This window comes from Peromyscus californicus, unplaced genomic scaffold (genome assembly GCF_007827085.1).
Source record: "Peromyscus californicus insignis strain IS unplaced genomic scaffold, ASM782708v3 Scaffold_8__1_contigs__length_139910024, whole genome shotgun sequence".
In the NCBI taxonomy this organism is placed as follows: Eukaryota; Metazoa; Chordata; class Mammalia; order Rodentia; family Cricetidae; genus Peromyscus; species Peromyscus californicus.
Window position 1 is genome coordinate 133,501,843 of NW_026294606.1, and position 22,937 is coordinate 133,524,779.

At 43.2% G+C, this 22,937-nt stretch overlaps 1 protein-coding gene across 1 annotated transcript; it reads left to right on the plus strand.

Annotated features, from left to right (window-relative positions):
* Positions 1 to 1,176: 1,176 nt before the first annotated feature.
* Reeld1 (reeler domain containing 1) lies at positions 1,177 to 21,847 on the plus strand. Its single transcript, XM_052729548.1, is given in 8 exon segments — positions 1,177 to 2,586; positions 2,589 to 2,681; positions 2,684 to 2,759; positions 8,878 to 9,013; positions 18,689 to 19,131; positions 21,224 to 21,290; positions 21,451 to 21,765; positions 21,767 to 21,847. Coding segments are annotated over 8 exon segments (1,242 nt in total). The 5' UTR covers positions 1,177 to 2,555.
* The last annotated feature ends 1,090 nt before the right edge of the window (positions 21,848 to 22,937 follow it).

Genomic DNA, 22,937 nt, shown 5'->3' on the forward strand with positions numbered 1-22,937 from the left:
CCAAGCTTTGCTGCTGGGTGTTAGTCCCAGAAGTAACTTGTTCACCTCCACATTGACTCAGGAAGCAGAGAATGTTGCCATGTGTTAGATTCAAACATCCTCTCTTTGGTGGAAAAGCCAAGATGGAGATATCTACCAAAATAAATGACAACACCAGGCATGTGTAAGACTAGCCCCAGCTCTTTCTAGCTCCTCTCCCAGTCTTGAGTGAAGCCATGGTTAGAAACTGAGGGTCTGAATATGCTTTTAGAGAAAAGTCATGTAATTTAGGTTGGATTTAGACACAGAAGAATGGTTCCTGTTGGCACTAAGGATTAATGATCACAGCTGCTGGGCTTCCTGTTGAGGAAAGACTGGGGGGAGGGGAAAAAGACTTTATAGGGTGTGTCTGTGCAACTCCACCTGGGAGCTGTCCCACCCAGCCTGAAGAACAGTGTGTGCCCAGGTGAGTGCATGGTTTTTCAAGGTTCATGGAAACAGATGATTAGACATGCTTTCTAGATCTAAGGCTGGAAGTGTCCTTAATTCTCTTCTTTGTAAGCTTTTTGAAAGAAAACTCTGCTGCCAACAAGGGATCTAGACATTCTCCAGGGGACCTGATGACAAAAGATGGCCAATGTTTTGGGTGCCTCCCCTGAGATTGCTCCTTCTTCTACTAGGCACTCTCTGATAATTCCTAGCAAGCTCCGGTCATGTCCCATGGGGATCAGAGGTTTTGACTGATAGAACCTGGTGGAGAACAAGGCTATCAAGAAAAGGTGCTGTCTGAAGGGCTCAAGATGAGTGTAGGAGGTCACTTTCTTGTCTACTGCACTCACCTTAACCCTGATCCTGGAGGTGACTGTTCATACAGGATATGCTATGTGGGTCCTGTGGATTGCTTTCTTCATCTACTATTGTCATAGCTAGATTGCTAGTTTTTTAGAATGTATTTTTGCCTTTTGACCTACTTATTAAAGGGGAGGCCATTGCCTTTCATTGAAAATAATAGCCAAGCTGGGCGGTGGTGGCGCACGCCTTTAATCCCAGCACTCGGGAGGCAGAGGCAGGCGGATCTCTGTGAGTTCGAGGCCAGCCTGGGCTACAGAGTGAGTTCCAGGACAGGCGCAAAGCTACACAGAGAAACCCTGTCTTGAAAAACCAAAAAAAAAAAAAAAAAAAAAGAAAAGAAAAGAAAAGAAAAAATAATAGCTAAACTTTAACAATGCCTGGGCATGTGTAGTAGGACAGGCTCATAGGGTCAAGGAAATTGGCTCAAGCCAGTTGCCAAAGCATGCACATGACGTACTTCCTTATGAGCCAACCTAGCAGCAGGCACCCAGAGATCCTGATCATGCCCAGCCAATGAGGGACGACCACTAAATACCACCAGATCAGAACACATCCTGGGTACTGGGAGGAGGGTATATAAGGCGTTCCCCATTTCGGAATAAAAGAGTCTGCTGTTTGCCTTTATCTGACTCCTGGTGTCTGTGTTATTGACACTGTACCTTCTCACCCCCTCCAGCAACAGACATGGGATTATCAAAAAGTAAAAAGTGTGTTTTAATGCCAAAGATTGCCCTGAATATTCTAGAACCCCTGAAAATGCAGAGCTAGTGTGGGTGGTAGTAGTATGTGACAAAACTTTCACTGGTGAGACTCAACACACACATCAATCCCCCCAAATAGGGAACGTACACCAGACGACCTTGGTGAACCCATGAGTTTTGTTGGGGCTACTTATAGGAATATGGGTGAGAGGTTACTGACAGGAGCAGAAATGACTCAAAGACAGCTGTATCGCCACAGCCCACCACAGCGTGGGTATCAGTTCACAGACCTGGAGCATACTGCACAGTCTGCAGGCAGCACAACAGGTGGGACAGTGTCCTTTCCAGGTGACTCAGTTGGTCTGAACCTCTTCACAGCAGCTGGTCTGGTCTCTCAACTTTTCTCCTGTGAATGTCTTTGCAACTCAGCTTCTTTCACATCTGAGAGGGACTCTCAACTTTTATTGCTTACTCTGGCAGGGTGGGGGGCTAGTGAATCTGGTCAGTTTCAGGGACTTCCTTTTTTAGTTGTTTACCTTCGTGCTTAAGGAACTTCCTGCAGGATGGAATGTTTTGATCTCAGAGGAAACTGTAACAGAAGGGGAGGGCCAGGTCAATCCCCAAAGTGTGAAGGTCAGCCATTCTAGGCAAACTGGGAGCTGTGGGGATGAATGAGAGGTATTAAAAAGGAAAGATGGGGAAGAATTAGCAAAAGATACTTCATGTTGACATTTGGTCCCTATACATGTACTTGTGTGTACAGATGTGGACACACAAGTATAAATACACAACACACACACACACACAACAAAAACAAGAAAAAAATTTCAAGTGTTTAGAAATGAAACACTTCCCATAACCAGGCTTATACTTTTGATCTTGTCCTTGGGAAGCAATACTAAAATTACCTCAGAACTAAGAGATTCTAAGATTCAGGCCAGCCATGTCCGAGGACCTCACACCATTTTCTTCAATAGGATAGGAACTAAGACCATTATTTGTCACATTTCAGAAAAGGGCAGGATGAGAATCCTAGCTGCCTTCACAAGCTGGGCTTGGCGACCCTCTTCCTGGCTTCCTGATCAGCTGCCTTTCCCCATGGTTCCAGCATCATGGCCTGTGAAGACATGTGGCCCAGACACATGTACACCTAGCACCCAGCACCCACCAAATTACCATCCACTCCAGCAGGGCTTCCTACTTGCCAGGAAACAAGATTCCAGGTATGTGTGTTTCCACAAGGACTCACAGGAGCTGAGTCCTACTGGAAAGTACCAAGTGTGTTTCCCCAAGAAGGGGCTTCCTGATTACAATGTGGCTGAGCCCCAGAAAACAATTATTTAGCTAAAAGAAAGCATGCAGTTTTTGTATCATGGAAACCACACAATGACTAATGTCTGTATTGACAATAATCATTATTAGAGAAGAGACCACAACTGACTGACATTACAAAAGATTATTGGTCATTTCTGTAAGAACAAATATATCTTATCGTAGATAACTAGTGTGTTGACTCTGAACAGTCTTTATGTATCATGTGTATGTAAAATATGCTTTTTCTCACTTTTCACTAAAATTGATTCATCAATGAATCCTTCAGTAGATGAAAGTGTTATTTAAGTATAGTAACTATTTCTCTATGTGTACCATATTATCAGGTCCATACTGTAGATAGCTGCAGTAAAAACAATTAAAAATAAAATACTCCTAGCATCAAGGAGGCCTTGAGTTCAATCTCCAGCATAAATAAACAAACTTGTTATGGTCCTAGAGAAGTCCCACAAAAGACCACCATCCACATATGCAATCAACAAGAGTGTTTATTATCTTGATAATAATGGTACCAGCATGCTGGGGCCACACATCTCACTCAAAGGCAAAATGGCGACCCTGAGAGAAGCTTGCAGGCTCTTTTATACACAGCTAAGGGGAGTTTCAGGAATAGTTAGGTCATCCCAGATACAATTAGCTTATATGAGTGTCAATCATATTAGTACATTCTAATTGGCTAGGGTTAGCAGGGGCTCTTTAAGGCTACAGTTTTCCCATTTGGGGCAAGCCTGGACAAGTTCCAGGCTCCGTCCTTATTTAGTTATTACCTTGAGCTCCTGTCTGTGGGGACTGGCTCAGCCCTGGTATGTGCAATTCCCCTCATCCTTGTTGTTAGGGACATTGGATGTGGGAGTCCATGGGAGTCCATCTCCAACCTACTCCCACCTTTTGAAGGGTTCTTAGGTGGAGGAGAGAGGGATAAGAAAATATCAGAAAGAGAGACCTAGATGGTGAGAAGAAAGACAGAAACACAAGATAGCTTCAGGAGGAGCTGGGTCAATACCCAACAGTCTTGTCCTTTATTGAAAAGGGCTTTTTATAATATGCCAAGGGGAGATGCAAAAGACCTCCCCCTTGCAAGATTAAGCACACTGTACAGCCAAACACCTGGTAAACCCGCCTGTGGCCAAATCATCTCCTTATGCAGCCCTTCTGGGTAAAGCAAGCTCAGATTCTCTGACCCTGAGTAATTTGGGCTCCCCCTTATTAATAAAATAAATTTTTAAAGTGAGGGTACAGAGCTTAACTATGTGCAACTCTGAAGCTACTTTTCCTCCAAGAACTTGCAAATAGCTGTAGTAATTATAGCAATACTCCTGCTCCTTATGGCTGCTAGGCCTCCTAGTAAAGTAGTAGAGAATGATAAAGATGGAACGGCCTTTTTGAAAGGGTCTAAGATATCTATAGCAGTCTTAGTTGCACCAAGCCCTTTTTCAAAAACCAATAAACTCCTGATGCAACTGCATCAAATCTAAGGACTCCTTAGCACCACCATTAACAGGTTAACATAATAATTCTAGCATGAATATTACTATACATAATTACAATTCTCACAAACTGACATTCAAAAGTAAACTCTTAATAGAACTATTTATACTTTACAAACTTTAGCAAACATCCAAAAGCAATTTCTTAATAGAACTTTTTACATTTCTTGCTAACAAAACATAGGTTACATTAATACAGGCTAACATTAACCCATTCAAAGAACAAGAAATTTTTTTTTTAATTAAAGGGACTGAGGAATATTAACTTCCCCTTTTCTTTATAATTTTTTATGCTGCATCTTGAGCCTGGGTAGAAAAAACAAATTTCTTCATTTCTACACGCACAGTTCCATTTCTACACCAAATAGTTTGTGAGTCACCACAGTTAATAAAGCACATATGCATACACAAAACAATTCCATAAAACAGTTCTTAAGTTGTCATAGTTAATAATGTATATATACTATATGCATAGGTGAAATAAAAATCGTCCCATTGCAATTGAATCACTCATGTCCATCCCATTTCTTAAGTTTGAAAAGTTCAAAAAGTCAGTTCTGATACCAGTCTTAGAGTTCCACTGACTGCAATAATTCAGTTCAAACCAGTATCTCTGAAGCCTCACTCTCAGCTACAAAGACTCTTTCAGTTAGCCTTCCCCTAGGCAAAAGCTGCTCCAGGAAAAAAGCTGCTAACTAGCTGGGGAAGACATCTTCATACAGCCAGCATGAACCACTAGCAAACAAACTGCAGTTTTTGCTGCTGGCTCCATTCAGCTTCCGCAGTCCCAGTCTGCCTGTGCCTCCCATAACCAGCCCATCTGCCCAGGACCCCAGTGTCCTGAGACCCTGAGGGTTCTCTTGCACTTCACACTGCATACCTGAATGCCACCCCCTGCTATGACCTACAGCTTTCAAGCAGCACCTCAGGTCCAGGAGGAAACCCAGCCTCGGCCAGTAGTGGCCACTGTACCTTGGTTCCATTACCTGCTTTGCTGGGGGTCCTCTGCATACTGCCCTTCTTGTATGGCCGAATAATGCCCCCATGGCAATTCCATGCTCAGCCATATCCTGCCTCTGGGAGCTCAGGCTGCTCTTGGCTTCCAGTGTCTCAGCTTTTCAGCCTGGAGCTCAGCTCTGCCTCATCTCAGCAGTTCGTGGGCCTGACTTTCCATGCAGGGGCACGTCTCAGCTGCTCATCCAGCTGTGGCCTCTGCTGCAGTCACTGATGCTGCTTCTCTGCCTGGGGCAGCAGCCTTGTCTCTGCAGGATTTCCACTGTTCACTGAGGTTGCCTCTCCTGCAGCATCTCTGCTGGGCTCCAAGGCCACTGGGGTCTAAAGTCTCTGCTACATTCCAAGCTGCCACCACTGCCTGCCATTTACCTCTCCAGTTGCAGCATATTGGCTTGCCAAGGTTGAGTGTAGCCTCAAGCCATGTCTCTCCAGGGCTCTCACAAGCACCCTGGCTGACTGTGCTCTCCTTGCCATGGCCCCACCATGGCAGAAAGCATGAAGAACCCCTTGGCCTACACTGGTTATTGACTGCTATCTGCTGCCTCTGAGACGATGCCCCAAGGGTCTCAGCCACTGACACCTGGCTGTAGCAGTTGCTCACACTCTGCTGCTGCTTGCTTTCTGAAGCTGGCAGTCTCTGAAGCGGCTTTTCATTCTCAGACTGCCAGGTTCACAGTGTCTGCTCAGTCCTGGATGCTACTTTCTGTGTCCCAGATCCTGTCTGGGCTCAGAGGAAAAACTACTCTACCCTAAGTTCTGTTATACCTAAGTCTTCACAATATCCCTATGCCTAAAGCCTATTCTACCCTAATATACTTAAGTCTACATTTCTCAAACTAAACTTTACAAAACTTTTATAACTTACTTATACTACCATTTTTGGACCTAATTTAGTAGACAGAGATTGAGAGAAAGAAACAGAGACAGAGAGAGATACTTGCTGTAACCTAACTTTAACTACTTGCTGCAGCTTAATTTTAACCACTCTGCTTTATATTTACAATTTTACTCCTGAAGAACAAATATCACCGCCTCCTTTAATTCATTACTGGAAATGCCCCCTCAGCCTGTGGTGCCCCCTCTCTTCTATCCTCTGTACCTAAGCCACACTGGGCGCCATTTGTGTGAGACTGCTGGGTGACCAGCTCCGACCTGCTCCCACCTATTGAAGGGTTCTTATGAGAGGAGAGCGGAAGAGAAAATATCAGATAAAAAGAGAGACCTAGACAATGAGGAGAAATACAGAAACACAGGATAGCTTTGGTAGGGCCTAGATCATTACTCAACAGCCTCATCGTTTATTGAAAAGGGCTTTTTATAACAATGCCAAGGGGTGGGGCAAAAGACCTCCCCTTTGCAAGATCAAAACACACCATACAGCCAAGTGTAGACCCTTCTAAACACCTGGTAAACCCGCCCATGGCCAAATCATCTCCTTATGCAGCCCTGCTGGGTAAAGCAAGCTCAGATTCTCTGACCCTGAGTAATTTGAACTACTACAGTGGAAGAATGGTTGCCCTAGGCTCATGGCTTCCTCAGAAACTGCGTGTTCAGTTTCAAGAGGTAGGAAATGAGACCTACTATTTTTTTTTTCCCCCTCAGACAGGGTTTCTCTGTGTAGTTTTGGTGCCTGTCCTGGATCTCACTCTGTAGACCAGGCTGGCCTCGAACTCACAGAGATCACCTGGCTCTGCCTCCCAAGTGCTGGGATTAAAGGCATGCACCACCACCGCCTGGTCAAGGCCTACTTCTTAACTGAATTTTTAGGAGCCTGTCATGGTATTTGCCTGGCCTTCTCAAAACTAACTAACTAACTAACTAACTAACTAACTAACTAACTAACTAACTAACTAACTAACAAGCAAAAAAGCTCCTGATAACCTTGGATCTTTCCTTCTGTCCCTCAGTTTGGGTGGGCCAGGTATCTCACATAGGTGAAATCACATAACACGCCATTTTTGCTTCTGACTTTCTTCAGTTCTGTTTTCAGGGCTGTTGATGTTCTAGCATGCATCAAAGAGAACTTCATTTTAAGTATGGAGGATGTCTTTAACTCACCTGTAGAGAGTTAAAACCTCTAGAGGTCTAGTGCTTGTGAACAAGTACTGTAGTTTTTCCATAGTCCTGCCAATCTTAGTTTAAAAAACACAATTTTAGTATTTGCTTATATAATAGATAAAAATAGCACCTTGTTTATAAATACTTTTTTTTTATTACGTTTGTGTGTGTGTCTGAGTGCATGCATGTGTGAGTATGGAGGTCAGAGGACAACTTGCAGGAGTGGGTTCTTCTACCATTTAGGTTCTAGGGGTCAAACTTAGGTCATCAGGCTTAGCAGCAAGCACCTTTATTTGCTGAGCCATCTTCTTGGCCCATAAATACTTTTTAAATGGTGTCTGAGCTTATTATATTTTCTGTTTATGCCATTTCATCATTTAGGGGAGATTAAACTTTGTATATTTATACTTATATATGTATATATGTATATTAATTTTCTTAAGTATAATAACTCTAATCACTCTACCTCTATACATATCATGAGCCAGGCAAAGACTCTACCTCTGAGATATGTCTTCAGCTATTTCTTATATATTATGTGCCTTATATGTTACAAATAGTTTTCTTAGCCCATTGTTTGTCTTTTGATTTCATCTACTTTCATTTTTTTAATATAACAAACTTTATTCTCATTGGTTTTCTAGTTTGAACTATGTTATATTTTTTTCCTTTTTGTGTGTGCATAAAACATAATAAATTGATAAAGTTTAAAACCCCAGGCTAAGTTCTATGGCGTTAGAATGGCTGATCTCACTGTATAGAACTTTGCTGAGATGCAGAGTGTGGTACTAGGCAAGTGTCTGTATCAATGACTTCCTTTAACTAGCTGCGTGATGTCTTCATGTGTGGGTTGATTGCAATAAAGTGATAAAAAATAAATAAATGAAAACTAAATTATTCTGAAAAAGCAAAACAAAACAAAAAACACTGTTTTATTTTGCTTTTCTGTTATGGCAAATGAGTTGTGCTTAAAGAGATTCTTAACTTCAATATTTTTTAAAAAGAAAACAAAACTAATGCTTGTAGGGGTTTTAGTATATTTTTACATATCTTTTAAAGATATTTCCCCCCCGTGTGTGTGTGTGTGTGTGTGTGTGTGTGTGTGTGTGTGTGTGTGTGTGACTATACCCCATGTTTGCAGGTGCCCATGAGTCCAGAGAGGCCATCAGATCCTCTGCAACTGGAGTTACAGGCTGTTTTAAGCTGTTTGACATGAGTGTTGAGAATGGAACCCCTGCCACAAGAGCAGCAATTGTCCTTCACCACTGAGTCATCTTTCCAGCCCTTTATGCACCTTTTTATGCAAATGGAATTTATTTTGGCACAAAATGAGAGTTCAGTCTTCCCCACTAATGAGTTGCTGGTTCTTAAGATGTGGACTTGCACTCCTAGTCTTGAAGTAGCAGTGGGACTGAGTAGAGCCTGCCATACTGAACTGTTGCTTTCTGGTGCAGTGTGTGTGAGAACAGTCAAGACTTCATGGGGTTCCTTCTGCAAGCATGCACAGTGGCTGATGACCAGACAGCTGGCACCTTTGTCTCCGCTCCTCGCCATTTTAAACCGATGAGTTGTTCTGAAGAGGCAGACACTGTCACTCATTGACAAGTTCCCAAAAAGGAAGCTCTTTTCATGTGGAAAGCCCCTGCCCAGCCTGTGGGGGACATTAGATTCCTGTAAGAGAGCACAGTGTACCCCTTCAGTAACCAAGCCCACTTAGTTTGGGGTGCAGAGTCCCTTTCAGATTCCTCTTCCCACATCTGCATTTTAGAACAGGTGCTGGGTCCGCATGGCTGACTACACTAGGAAGCCTGTGGAGAGAGTAGCCAGAGCAGAATCCTGTCCCCAGCCTCCCTGGGCCATCATCCTCAGTCCTGGAATGTAATATTCCCCTTCTTTCTGGTGCAGATGAATCTTAACTGGCCTCTGTAAAAGTGTGGGTAGCAAAGGAGAAGGGGATAGACAGAGTGAAGGAGCAGAGGCAGATAGACAAACAGTCACTTTCCTGTCCCCACTCTCAGTGCCATATTCTCTAGCAGGTTGGCAGAACAAGGTGGGTAGGGTGGCATTCACCTGTGGTCCCACCTACTAGGTGGCTACGGCAGGAGGATTGCTGAGCCCAGGAATTTGGGCTCAGCTATAGTGCAACAGCAATGCCCCATCTGAAAAAGAAAATAGGGCTGGGGAAACTGCTCAGCCCCATATTAACCCACCGTCCTATGTTGACTCATGTCTGGCTTCAGTCAGACTCTTAGGAAGTACATCCAGTCTGGTAGCCAATCAGGGTCCTACCTGGCCACAACCAGGAACTGTTCTTGCTATTTTCAGTCAAATAGATCCTTGTTGACACTGCAACCACAGTTGCTGACCAGATGTCATGAGCCAATCATAAAATGATTCCTGTACCAGTAAGAGTCTATATTCAATCACTTCAAAGTACACTTAACCACAGCTGGAATTCCCTTAGCTGTGCTTAAAAGGAGTCTGCGAGATGCTCTCAGGTCACCATTTTGTCAGATGATTGACCCCTGCATGCTGAAATTTTTTTTTGAATTTTTTTTTATTAAATACTCTTGTTGATTGCATATGTGACTGGTGGTCTTTTATGGGACTTCTCACAAACCCTAACAATATCAGTAGCAGCCAATCCTCCTTTCCCTGTTTTTGCCCCCAAACCTTTCTGATTTTGTTGATCAGCACAGATCCTCCAGCTTTTCTCACTAAGATACTCCTAAAAACAGAGCAAAGACCACACAGAGCATTTGCTAGAGCAAACCCTGCAAACCTGACCTCTTTAAAATGGCATATCTTAGTCAACAAGTCAGGCAAATGTTACATTCCAATTCCAAGTATAACCATGTAGGCAGAGTTTTCCTGTCCACCAGTTCTCAAATAACCAACTCAGAGGCTGAATATGAATTATAAATGCTTGGCCAATAGCTCAGGCTTGTTACTAGGTAACTCTCAGATTTAAATTAACCCATATTTCTTATCTATGCTTTGTCACGTGGCTTGGTACCTTTTCTCAGTACAGCACACTCATCTTGTTTCTCCCTGCATCTGCTCTTGACACCTCTGATGCTGCCCTTCTTCATTCCAGGATTTTCTCTGTCTCAGGATGTCTCACTCAATCTCACCTTGCCCAGCTGTTGGCCAATCAGCTTTTTATTCACAATTAGAGCAATACATATTTACAGTGTACAGAAAGATTATTCCACGTCATTGCCCCCTTTTTGTCTAATTAAAAAGGAAGGTTTTAACTTTAACATAGTAAAATCAAATACGATGAAACAGTTATTAAGTAAGAATTATACAATACAATATCCAGTCCATTTGCATTTGGAAATTTTAGAGAAAATACTCTATTACCAATCTTATCTTTGTGAGTCTAAAGTTTTATACCTAATTTACTTTTTATCATAACTAAGAAAAAATACAAATTTAACTATTTAGTCTTTAACTTGATCAAAGACCCCAGAAGGTAAAATGTTACCCAACAACAGGGACATCTGGCTACCTGGACAGTTACCCTAGGTTTTTCTGTAACATTGGGGCATCCAGCTCTGGCCTACAGACCTAGTATATCTGACAGACTTTCCTGTAAAGTAGGGAATTCTGAAGGACTGTCCTACCTTGCATTGGCAAAGTTCAGCAGTCACTTTTCTTGCATCCTGCTAATCCAGTTTGGATGGTATATTGTCAGCAATTGAGGCAAGGGAAGTTTCTTTGCCCAGCGGCTAGCTTTTGCAAGAAAGAAAGCAAACACCATAGGGAGGTTCTTCAATACTTATCTGTAGATATAACCAACCGTCTTATTAAATAAGAAACACAGAACCAATGCAAAGAAGAAAGCCAAGAGATCAGAGCTAAGAGCCTTACCCTTCCTGCTGAAGCTAGCCTCTTCAGCCAAGAAAGAGAGCTACTTCCTGTGTTAAAGTCTTTATAAAGACTTTCAGTTCTGCCTTCTCATTGGTTGTAAACCCAACCACATGACCACCTCGTCACTGCCTGTCTGTATAGACCTCCAGGTCTTCTATGGTTGGTATTGAGATTGAAGGCGTGTGTCTCCAATGCTGGCTGTATCTCTGAACACACAGAGATCTACCTAGCTCTGCCTACCAAGTGCTGGGATTACAAACGTACGCCACCACTGCCCAGCTTTTGCTATGGCTCTAATAGCTCTGACCCCCGGGCAACTTTATTTATTAATGTACAATTAAAATCACATTTCAGTACAAATAAAATACCACCATACTTATCATCTTCTTTTAAGTAGATCAGTGCTGCTAGGAGCAGACATTTCTCATGATCCTAAAAAGCCTCAGGTTATTAAACATATTAAATGCTATATTCTGTAGGTCTTTGAAGTGTTTGAAGACCATTTATCTATCTGAAATATATCTCTGTATACCTAGAAAACATAACTAACATAACTATAAGATATACAAAAATATCTTAAACAGAAATAGAAACATATACACAGTATAACAAAAATAATCCTAAATTTGTATCAATATATAAAAATCCATACCAATGTAAAATATGTAAGATTAATAGTTACTTTTTTGGATTAAAGTAGATTCAACAATCTACCCTTTTATCCTATTTCTATATCCCCCCCTCCATTTTTTTAGAACAAGATCCCTGAATCTAATCTCCTTTGTTCAGTATTTTTCCTGACCATTACCAATAACAACTTGTAACCTAACCAGGTCTGCTTTAACAGGGACAAAGTGAGAGTGAGACTTTAGAAGAAACACCACACCTCCATGTGGGAATCCTGTCCCCTTGGTTGTCTGCCTGACATGCTGGCAGACTGGAACTACGCTGTAGTGTTAGGTGCCAGCCTGAGTAGTCAACAGGGTGACACGGTGCCACCCATCCCCCCACTCATAGTCCTGCCTCTAGTGACTTCCAAGACAAAGGACTGTGTTCGTGGGTGTGCTAGCAGGTATAAGTGAAACAAATTCTTTAATAAGATTTTTGTAGGTAAAAGTTATAACTTTTTGAAACTGGGAAAGAGTGGATGTGTTTCTGAAACATATCTGCCCACACAGCCCCCCGGGACACTTTGGGGGCCTGTCCCTCCCCATTGGGTATGATCAACATTGTGTGTTGTGCCTTCCCTCTGACAATCCCTAACTAGGCTGCTTTCTAAAAGATCTGTATGACTTCTGAGATGGATTTCAAATGGCTCTTTGGTGAAACTTTCCTATTCTTCTTGGTAGGCAAATGTCATAGTCCATTCAGGCTTCTACAGCACAATGCTTTGTTCTGGGTAATTTATAAACAATAGAAGGGTATTTCTCACAGTTCTAGAGGCTGAGAGGTCCAAGATCACTTCCATGTCTGATAAGGGCCAGATAGTTCCTTCTACACATCCTCCCATGGATGAAGGAGTAAACTCACTTACCCAGACCTCTTTCACAAGGGCATGAATCCCTGGGGGACTCACTTACCACCTACTGGCTCCACCTCTTACTCCTATTGAGCTGGAGAGGTGGGGTGTGTTGGGGAATATTATTTTAAGGTGTGTTACTTTTGTTTATGTTGCATTTGTTTAAGTCTGTGAAGCTGTGTTACTTTGCCTGTCTAAAACACCTGATGGTCTAATAAAGAGCTGAAAATGAAAAGAAGGAGAAATCTGAGAAAAAAGAAGGAGCAAGAGTAGGAGGAGGACATCAGGGGCCAGCTACCCAGCTACACAGCAAGCCATGGAAAAAGAAACAAAGAAAGGTGTACAGAAATAAAGAAAGGAAAAAGCCCAGAGGCAAAAGGTAGATGGGATAATTTAAAGTTAAGGAAAGCTGGCTAGAAACAAGTCAAGCTAAGGCTGGGCATTTATAAGTAATGATAAGTCTCTGTGTATGATTTTTTGGGGAGCTGGGTGGCAGGTCCCCCAAAACAACCAACATCATATTGGCATACCAACATGGTGCTTGAATTTCTGTAGGGCCTGAGAAAGCTTGAAGAAAAAAAAAGAGAGAGAGTATGGCTTATTTAAGAGTTTCTGTCTGCCAGCAATCCCTTGAGCAGCCAGTATGTTAAGTAGGAACAAAGAACTAAGTAAAAATGCCTGCCACAGTGCACACATTGACATTCTAGAGCTCTAGGAAGATTGAATGCAGTTCCTGGTCAGACAAACCTGACTGGCCTCAAGTTTCAGAATTGGTTTTTCACAATCCAAGAAGCAGGTGGAGCCAGCTGAGAGCTGCATGTGTAGGATCCAGGTGTAGGTTAGCAGTTCAAAGTTTGCTCATATGGTCAAAAAGGGCAGAAGATACACAATAAAAGAGGTCCAGACAGAAACACCTCTAAACAGGTTACAGTGTGTTTAACAATGTGTGTAGGCTTAAGGAGAAAAAAAGGATATAGTCATAGAAAGAAATGAATAGTTCAAAAATAATAATAAAGTCTTTAAAGAGAGAGTAAAAGTAATTAATACAAAAGAAAAAAAGCCATGTAAGATGGAAAATATACAGGGAGTCTGGATCCTGTATGTTATTGAGTTGATTTTGATTTTTTGATTGTTAAAAAAGCAAAAGACAGGCCGGGCGGTGGTGGCGCACGCCTTTAATCCCAGCACTCGGGAGGCAGAGCCAGGCGGATCTCTGTGAGTTCGAGGCTGACCTGGGCTACCAAGTGAGTTCCAGGAGAGGCGCAAAGCTACACAGAGAAACCCTGTCTCGAAAAACCAAAAAAAAAAAAAAAAAAAAAAAAAAAAAAAAAAGCAAAAGACAGGTGCAAAGAGACCTGGAATTGAAAGAGGGACTGTTGAAATGAATCAGCCTATATACTTTAGGAATGCCTTAACTTGTAAAAAGTCAAAAAATATATTTGTCAAATTGGAAATAAAAAATGCTTTTGAGTTTTGTTCCCACAGGGTTACTATGAATCAAGTGTGATCAGGTGAGACCTCCTGAAACTTGACAGGTAATATCTATCAGTAAAGGTTACTGCTGGTCCTCCCAGGACTTGGCCCTTATCTCAAAATTTTCTGTCCAAGACCCTAAAGATACTTTGTTCACAGACAGCAGGAAGCAGTTTGGAGAACACAATGTCCACATTCCCAAGAGGGGTGTGAGAGACTTTTGGTTATTTGGTGGGTTATGGATGTTTGTTATCATTTAGGGAAATATAGTGTATTGATACAAATTTAAAGTTATTTTTGTTACACTGTATATATGCTTCTACCCTTGTTTCAAGGATTTTTTTGTGTATTGATACAAATTGAAGGTTGTTTTTGTTACAACATATTATCTATACGTTTCTACTCTTGTTTAAAGTATTATACTTATGTCATTCATTTAAAAATGTAAGGTAAAGTTCTAGTTTTTGAGAGCTATTATTATAAACTATATAGGTCAATCAATTAACATAGGTCAGTGGTTAGTCATTTATAACAATCAAATTTATAGATATGTTAAGTATGTTTTCTAGGTTAAATAGATATATTTTAGATAGATGGTTTTCAAATACTTTAAAGACCTATAGAATATGGCATTTAAAATGTTTGGTTAACTTAAGGTTTTTCATGATAATGAGACACATCTGCTCCTGGCAGCACTAATTTACTTCAGAGAAGATGGGCACTGAAGAAACTCCTTATGGAATTTGCTTTCATTGTGGCAAGATTAGCCACTGGGCAATGAAACTACTCTTACCTTTGACTGCTGACAAGGTGCTGTGCAGACTGGACATGCAGGACACACAGGAAAAAGACTGATGAACTTTGACAAAATAAGGCAAGACAGTCCTTCAAATTTCCTGCTTCACAGAAGAGTCTGCCAGATATTCTGGGCCTGTAGGCTGAAGATGGATGCCCCAATGTTGCAGAGGAACTTTGACTGTGTAGACAGCCAAATGTCTCTGTTGTAAGACAATATTAAATCCTTCTGGGTCTTTGCTGGAGTTGAAGACTAGATAGTTATAGTTGCCATTTTCCTTAGTTATGATAGAAAGTAAATTAGGTGTGTAAAATTTTTGATTCATGAAGATAGGATAGATAATGCATTATTTTCTCTGAGTACGCTAACTACAAATAGAATATTGTAAATTAATTCTTACTTGATAACTGTTTTTGTTGTGTATAGTTTTATTATGTTAAAGTTAAAAACCTTTCTTTTTATTTAGACAAAAGGGGGAAATATTGGGGAATATTATTTTAAGGTGTGTTACTTTTGTTTATGTTGCATTTGTTTAAGTCTGTGAAGCTGTGTTACTGTGCCTGTCTAAAACACCTGATGGTCTAATAAAGAACTGGCTAATAGCAAGGCAAGAGCAAGGATAGGCGGGGTTGGCAGGCAGAGAGAATATATAGGAGAAATCTGGGAAAAATGAAGACAGAGCAAGAGGAGGAGGAGGACATCAGGGGCCAGCCACCCAGCTACATGGACAGACAAAGAGTAAGAAACAAAGAAAAGTATACAGAAATAAAGAAAGGGAAAAGCCCAGAGGCAAAAGGTAGATGGGATAATTTAAAGTTAAGAAAAGTTGGCAAGAAACAATCGAAGCTAAGGCTGGGCATTTATAAGTAATAATAAGTCTCTGTGTGTAATTTATTTGGGAGCTGGGTGGTGGGCCCCCAAAAGAGCAAAAGACCATCAACAACAGGGGTTTGTTCACACTACCGCAGCAGGAAGGCTATTTGTTCTTGAGCTCTGCTCATCTTATCAATTTTTTGTTGTTGTTGTTGTTTTGTTTTTTCAAGACAGGGTTTCTCTGTATAGTTTTGGTGCCTATCCTGGATCTTGCTCTGTATACCAGGCTGGCCTCAAACTTACAAAGATCAACCTGGCTCTGCCTATCAAGTGCTGGGATTAAAGGTGTGTACCACCACCACCCAGCATTCATCCTATCAAATTTTTAAGATTGGTCACACAAGGATTTCTCTTCCTAGATTGTGGGTTTAGAGAAAATTCTAGATCTGCTCATTTCTGTGTCTCTAGCCACTACAGCAATTGTATTGTGTAGTGGGCCTATGGGAAATACCCTGTGCACAAGCGTCCAGGCAGGAATTCCAGACTGTCCATTTACTATGTGTCTGGGCTAGGATGCTGTTTTCCTCATCTTTCAGAGTGCTGTGCAATGCCCAAGACACTTGTACCAACTCTGCGAGAACACTGCTTGTCACTTTAGTCATCACTGCAGTTGACCTTCCATGCCTGCTGCCTGTGTGCCAAGAACCATGCTTCTCTTTTGCTTCAACATCTTTAATCTGACTTTGCTCCTCAAATGTTACTGTTACTGGCCCCATTTTGCAAATAAACTAATGATCAGGGCTAGAGATACGGTTCAGCAGTTAGGAGTGTGTGTGGCTGTTGCAGAAGACAGGTTTGGTTTCTAGCCCTCACTACCCCTTCTAACTCTGTCTCCAGGATCCAGGGGATACGTCACCTCTGGAGTCAGCAGGCACCAGCATGCATGTACATATAACTCTCCTACACACATACATGCACTTAAATAAAAGAAGTCTTTTTAAATAAAGCAAAGAAAAACAACTAGTTGTCTAGGACACTTGTCCAAGGTCGGGAATGGCTGCATGGAGCTTGAATCCAAACAATAATCTCTGTCTGCAGTTTGTTCTTGCACATTCCCTGCCCTGTTTCTGTTACTCTGGGCCCTCACATTTGAAAGGGTAGCCAGTAACCCTCCATTTGCCCAACAGCATTAGCTAGATGCCAATGGAAAGTCAGACAGCAGAAGGGAGTGATTTTGTCTCTACACAGGGAGATGCTGAAGTCATTATTGCCACAAGGGAAACTCAGTGTTAATATTATGGCAGAAAGTTCTAAGCCCTTTTTTTAATCTGATTTTCAGGGTTGTACTTTTCTCCTAATTCACAGGGAATTGTGGGGAGCTGAGAAAGCCTTGAGTGAATGTGTATTGTTAGAAGACATGGTTGGAATGTCACTGTTGATGGTGGTGTGCAAAAACAAATGTTTATGAACATTGAGCAATGTGTGCAAAACTAGCATGTATATCCACCTCCTCCCTGCTGTTTTCAGAGACCAGCTAAATTTCTTACCTTGTGCTACCCATAATACACGTTCTGAGGTTGGTGCCCTCTGTCAGAGGGAAAACAGCCCACCTGATCTCAGCTGTTCTGTTCATGTGTCCTGTGACTGTTCTTTTTTTTTTTTTTTGGTTTTTCGAGACAGGGTTTCTCTGTGTAGCTTTGCGCCTTTCCTGGAACTCACTTGGTAGCCCAGGCTGGCCTCGAACTCACAGAGATCCGCCTGGCTCTGCCTCCCGAGTGCTGGGATTAAAGGCGTGCACCACCACCGCCCGGCGACTGTTCTTTCTTTATCCCTTCCTGCCCAGTATGATTTTCAGTCTCTTGCTGGGAGGTCTTGGTAGGGAGTGGTCCAGTGCTCCCTGTACTCCCTGCACAAGTCCAGAAAGGCAAGAGACTTCCTCTTAAAAAGATGCAAGAAATAGGTGCTTTGGTACCTTGTCAGGGTTTATACTAATGTGGCAATTGTTTGAATGTTGACACTTCTTAATGACTCTCATTCATGACCATCCTGAAAGCACATTAGAGTCTCCACTATACTCTGTTATCATAGTTGTTTGTGTGGTGGTATTGTGTTCCCGAAAATATTGTGCACCCTAATAAACTTATCTGGGGTCAGAGACAGAACAGCCACTAGATACAGAGGCTAGAAAATGGTGGCACTCACACCTTTAATCCTAGCATTCCAGAGGTAGAAATCCCTCTGGATCTCTGTGAGTTCAAGGCCACTTTGGAAACGGCCAGGCATGGTGACACACGCCTTTAATCCCAGAAAGCGAGCCTTTAATCCCAGGGAGTGGTGCTAGAAAGCAGAAAGGTATATAAGGCATGAGGACCAGAAACTAGAGGCATTTGGCTGGTTAAGCTTTTAGGTTTTGAGTAGCACAGTTCAGCTGAGAGCCATTGGGATGAGGACACAGAAGCTTCCAGTCTGAGGAAACAAGACCAGCTAAGAAGTTGGCCAGGTGAGGTTAGCTGTGGCTTGTTCTGTCTCTCTGACCATCCAGCATTTCACCCCAATAACTGGCCCCTGGTTTGATTTTATTAATAAGAATTTTTAAGATTCATGCTACATCTGGCGCCCAAAGTTCGTGGTATGAATTCATGAAAAAGCTGCTTGCCTGGTGGGCTCCTGCTCAGACCCGTGCTACCCTCAGTCAGTTGTGGTGAAGCACACTGGTTGGATTTACTGAAGGAGGCAGAGGAAGGAGGATCCCAAGTTTGAGGTCAGCCTAGGAGGCTTGCTAAGGAGAAGTTTCGGCCTGGCCCCAGGTTTGATTTTATTAATAAGAACTTTTAAGATTCATGCTACATGTTTGTACCAGCCAATACCAGACAAAATGCCCTCTCTGTCTCTCCAGGGTATCTTCAGTTCTCTGCTTGATCCCCAGTGCCCCTTTATCTCTAATACAGACATTCTCAGAAGTCTTACTTTTGTCCTTACAAGAGCTGAAGATGAGAGCATCCTAGACACTGCTCCTGCCAGCATTAGGGTGACAACATTCCCTGGGGATGCAGAGACTCTGTCTCAGTCATCTTCACACACATCTACTGGAAGCGGCAGTGGCCAGCAACCCGGAAGATGGAGCAACCCAACCTTATAACCATCCCTGGATGTCCACAGGTTAGAGAGGCTTGTGACCCTCAGAGAAGGCTCCCTATACAGCTTTGTTTCCATCCCAAGCACCCACCATAGGTAAAAGTTGATGGAGTGAGCCACTGAGTTGGACAGTACTAATCACTTGGGTGTTTAGGAGTCTGACAAAAAAAAGGTGGTGGCCAAATTTGCCCTTAGGTGTATGATGTATTTTCATAGAAGCAGAGATGCTGGTTAGAAGAGCTAGGTATGATAATAACTCGGGGAAAAGAATGCTGAGATGTGTGCAATACATAAAATACACTTACCATCTGAAATATACTTTTAATATCAAATGTAAATGTATACTTTTGTATTAAGTACTAAACAAAAGGCAGTACTCATGAGTTCTTTGCTACTCTCTCATACCTTTCCCCCAGCTCTCCTTTCTGGTAACTCGGGATTTATTCCAGGGAAATCTCCTTCCACTAAAACACACAGCAGCAACAGAAAACAGCTTTCCACTTCAGATATGTTATGACCCCTTTCACGCCTTCAAGTCCCCCCTTTAGGGCTCAGGATGATCTAAGCTTTGATTCTTCGGAAACTTGACTGCCCTTGGATAAGGATTAACAGGTAAGAGTGAGCATGGAGGACCCTAAGAAAGATACAGGGATCGCCCAATGACAGAGAAATGGATGAGATCTACATGAGCAAACTGGATGTGAGGGGGGCGGGTAATGAAGGGCAAGGATCAGGGGAAAGAGAGTTTAGAGAAGCAGGAGATCCCAGCTGGATCAAGAACAAAGAGGGAGAACAAGGAAAGAGGTACCATGATAAATGAAGACCCCATGGGAATAGGAAGAATCAAAGTGCTAGAGAGGTCCCCAGAAATCCACAAAGATACCTCCACTATAGACTAGTGGCAATGGTTGAGAGAGTGCCCAAACTGACCTACTCTGGTGATTGGATGGTCGAACACCCTAACTGTCATGATAGAACTCTCATCCAGTGACTGATGGAAGCAGATGCAGAGATCCATGGTCAAGTCCCAGGTGGAGCTCCAGGAGTCCAATCGGCAAGAAAGAGGAGGGATTATATGAGCAAGAGATCGAGACCATGATTGGAAAAAGCACAGGGACAAATAGCCAAACTAGTGGAAACACATGAACTATAAATCAATAGCTGAGGAGCCCCCATGGAACTGGATCAGGCCCTCTGGATAAGTGAGACAGTTGATTAGCTTGAACTATTTAGGAGGTCCCCAGGCAGTGGGACTGGGACCTGTCCTTGGTGCATGAGCTGGGTTTTTGGAGCCTGGAGCCTATGCTGGGACACTTTGCTCAGCCTGGATGAAGGGAGGAGGGGACTGGACCTGCCTCAACTGAATCTACCAGGCTGAGCTGAATCCCCAGGGTAGTCCTTGCCTTGGAGGAGATGGGAATGCGGGGTGGACTGGGGGGAGGGCGGGTGTGGGGTGGGAGGAGGGAGGACAAGGGAATCTGTGGCTGATATGCAAAATTAAATTAATTATAAAATTAAAAAAAAAGAGTGAGCATGGTGGGCAGGGAACGAGGCCTGGTAACTTGGCCCTAGAGCTGGAAGTGTCAGCTGGGAAAGGGTTAATGGATGAGCAGCTGAAGCCAGAGAGAAAGCAAGTGTAGGATGCAGAGTGTCCTCGTCCTGATCAATACCAGCTTTCCAGCGTCTGCAGTGTCTCTGAAGTTATTGGCGATTGTAGAAAATTGATGGTTTCAGTGTTTTGTTTTCCCACTTAGCTTTGCTTAATAATTTCTTTTTTCCCTTCTCCTCCTTCCCCTTTTTATAACACTGGCCTCCAAATACTGTGTGTGGTACCAGATCAATGGTCAATGTAAAGCACGTACCCCATGACTTACTTCCCCTTTGCCATCTCAGAAGTCAAATGTCTCAAACTAAAACATGGTATAATATTCTCACTTAACATTACTGGGACCTACGGTAAGGATAAACGGTCCTCCCTGCTGTGGCCTACCACAAGCAGGTATCTTCAATGCTCATAGTCACCAGAAATGATATAACCCTCTGCTTGGGTTTGGAAGCCTCTTCAAAGACCCAAATTTGTCCTTGCAAGTAGCCCCTATGCTCTAGTGGGTTTTTCACAGCTACCCCATCCCTATCAATTACAGATGCATACTTACCTACTTAGTCCTTTACTCTGATTCTTCTTCAGCAAGCGAGAGGCTAGCTTTTCAACTGCTGCTGGGAGTCTTTATGGAACTCGAGTTGCAAGTCTAGTTGTAAATCAGGCGAAGACCAGCTCCTTTGACTTCATTTTTCTTTTGCAGGCCAATATGACAGTCTCTAAAGGTCCGTGATGGGGCCCGCTCTGTACACTGCTTATATTTCCAAGCCTCAGCATTTCTGGTCTCCTGAACCTTCATTGGGAATGGGGCTGAGGTAACCAATCCAACCCCTGACTTCCATCCCCTTGGCACATCCAGGAGCCCATCAGATGCATCCAGACCCTCTGTCAGCTTCTTATATGAGCACAGGGAATACGGACTGGAAGAGGAAACTGCAGAGAGTGGTGTGGGATACCTTAGCAAGGCCAGCGTAAGACCTGGAGTGAAGCTAGAGGAAACCGGTGCCCACCTGGAGACCCAGCTCAGGACTGCTCAGGTAGGAACCCCGATTTGCCTGTCAGCCACCCTGGCTCTGACCCTGGCTGCTGGACTTTGCTATCTGTGTTGCCGGTATTGCCACCAGTGGACAGGAAGGGTCCTTTGGTGAATGTACTGCAGGTGCTATTGCCAGGGACGATGGAGGGGAGAGTGCATGTCAAGAAGACAGGTGAGCCGGGCAATGGTGGTGCACACCTTTAATACCAGCGCTCAAGAGGCAGAGGCTCCTGAACTCACAGAGTTCGAGGCCAGCCTGGTCTACAGAGCGAGATCCAGGACAGACTCCAAAGCTAAACAGAGAAACCATGTATTGAAAAAAACGAAGAAGAAGAAGAAGAAGAAGAAGAAGAAGAAGAAGAAGAAGAAGAAGAAGAAGAAGAAGAAGAAGAAGAAGAGGAGGAAGAAGAGGAAGAAGAGGAAGAAGAGGAAGAAGAGGAAGAAAGCCACAGGTGAACAGCTATGTCTTGGTTCAAGTGGAATCTACCCGAATCTCTCTTTCTGCAGGGGACAGGAAAACCGCCCCTCAGTGGCATCACAGAGTGTCTTAGTCACCACCGAGCTAATAAGAATTCCTGATGAGGCCGGGGACCACTGCGCCTTCTGTCAGTGTGCAGTTGGCGCAGGAAGCAGCGGACGGGCAGGTTATCAACAGAGGGGTCCTCCTTCAGCTTTGTTGTCTTAACGCCTGTAATTTCACTCCTTTTGTTCCTTCTTGCAATTAGACGTTCTGTTTGAAGAGTTAAACGCAACACAATGAATATTGTATAACCTGCTCATTAACTCGACTCCCGCGGCCGAGGAGCTTCCTCTGTTGCCTTAAGGAACCTGCAGAAATAGACATTCTGTCCTCCGAGGTGTCTGAGACTCATCTCCTCTAACCCTTTGAAAAAGTCGGGTTGGGCTTTAGCTCTTGCAAGAAAGAAAGAGCTATACTCTCGCCGCGCCCCTCTGAACCACCCGAAATGAGGGTCCTTTGCAAAGCCAGAGTTCCAGAACTAGTTGGAGGTCTGATTCAGTGGAGCGGCTGTAGTGAGGGCAGCCTGTCTGCCTGAAGCACAGGATCCTGGGATCTGTGGGAGCACATCCAGAGCAAACATGGTTTTAGAGAGCTACTGGAGCACACTTGAGAAAGGTATCCCTGCAGCTCCAGGCCATGAGCCCCATAGTAGAATAAGAAACCTTTCCATCAGGTGCAATGGATGTGGGACTTCTCAGCCTCTATGCTTGATGAAGGACTTGCATTTCCCAGCAGCTTGAAGCTAT